This window comes from Empidonax traillii, unplaced genomic scaffold, assembly GCF_003031625.1.
Source record: "Empidonax traillii isolate 1590-97213 ecotype Southwest subspecies unplaced genomic scaffold, ASM303162v1 scaffold2915:size21205, whole genome shotgun sequence".
NCBI classification, from domain to species: domain Eukaryota; kingdom Metazoa; phylum Chordata; class Aves; order Passeriformes; family Tyrannidae; genus Empidonax; species Empidonax traillii.
Window position 1 is genome coordinate 1 of NW_020958108.1, and position 1,540 is coordinate 1,540.

The 1,540-nt window shown below is 53.1% G+C and overlaps 1 protein-coding gene across 1 annotated transcript in view; it reads left to right on the plus strand.

Annotated features, from left to right (window-relative positions):
• Positions 1-123: 123 nt before the first annotated feature.
• LOC114072285 (protein turtle homolog A-like) overlaps positions 124-1,540 on the plus strand; it is a gene marked incomplete at both ends in the record, with an annotated part of 20,147 nt that continues 18,730 nt past the window's right edge. Inside the window, 2 exons of the mRNA XM_027910199.1 lie at positions 124-283; positions 1,336-1,478. Of these exons, the coding sequence (XP_027766000.1) occupies positions 124-283; positions 1,336-1,478 (303 nt within the window). The remainder of the gene's footprint in view (positions 284-1,335; positions 1,479-1,540) is intronic.

The following is a 1,540-nucleotide window of genomic DNA, read 5'->3' on the forward strand; positions in this document are numbered from 1 at the left end:
GGGGGGGTGTCCCTACTCAGGTTGTGCGGGCTCTGTTTGTCCCTAAACAATCTGGGGATCTCTTGGGGTGGGTTCTGTGGGCCGGGGGGTGCCCGTGCCCGGTCCCACCCTGATGCCCCTTTTTTCCACCCCCTCAGCCGGCTGCGTGCCCGGGTGCGTGTGCTGGTGGACGGCAGCCTGCTGGTGAGGAGGAGCCTCCCCGAGGACTCGGGCAGATACACCTGCACCCCCAGCAACGGCCTCCGGCAGCCCCCCTCGGCGTCAGCCTTCCTCACCGTGCTCCGTGAGACCCCCGGGGCGGCAGGGAGGGAGAGAGGGAAAAAAAGGAACCAAATGAGACCCAAAAAGGGATGAAATGTGACCCAAAAGGGCCCAAATGTGATGAGAAAGGCCCAAATGTGACCCCAAAGGGCCCAAATGTGACTGAAAAGGTCTGAAATGTGACCCAAAAGGGCCCAAATGTGACTGAAAAGGTCCCAAATGTGACTGAAAAGGTCCAAAATGTGACCCCAAAAGGCCCAAATGTGACTGAAAAGGTCCAAAATGTGATTAGAAAAAGGCACTAAATGTGACCGAAAAGGTCCAAAATGTGACCCAAAAGGACCCAAACGTGACCGAAAAGGTCCAAAATGTGATCCAAAAGGACCCAAATGTGACTGAAAAGGTCCAAAATGTGACCCAAAAGGGCCCAAATGTGATCCAAAAGGTCCAAAATGTGACCCCAAAGGCCCAAATGTGACCGAGAAGGTCCAAAATGTGACCCAAAAGGCCCAAATGTGACCCAAAAGGGCCCAAATGTGACCGAAAAGGGCCCAAATGTGACCCAAAAGGCCCAAATGTGACCCAAAGGGCCCAAATGTGACCCAAAAGGTCCAAAATGTGACGAGAAAGGCACTAAATATGATGAAATAGCCCCCAAATGTGACCCAAAAGGTCCAAAATGTGACTGAAAAAGGCACCAAATGTGACTAAAAAGGCACAAAATATGTCGGAAAAAACACCAAATGTGACCCAAAAGGCCCAAAATGGCACCAAATATGATGAAACAGCCCCAAAACGTGCCTGAAAAAAGCCCCCAAATGTGCTAAAAATGCCACCAAACGGTTTTTAGGGTGCAGCTTCACCTGCCATTGGTTTTTAGGGGGGTTTTTTAGGGTGCAGTTTCACCTACCATTGCCATCCCTATGGTTTTTAGGGGGGTTTTAGGGGTTTTTAGGGGTTTTTAGGGGAGTTTAGGGGTTTTTAGGGGGGTTTTAGGGGTTTTTAGGGGAGGTTTAGGGGTTTTTAGGGGGTTTTAGGGTGCAGCTTCCCCTCCATCGCCCGCTGTCCCCGCAGACCCCGCGCAGGTGACCGCGATGCTGCCGGAGACCCCCCTGCCCAAGGGCATGAGGGGGGTGATCCCCTGCCCCTCCCGCGCCAACCCCCCCCTGCTGTCCGTCAGCTGGACCCGGGATGGGCAACCCCTGCAGCTGGACAAGGTACAGACCCCAAAATACCTCAAAAATACCCCAAAACCACCCCAAAACCAGCCAAAAATACC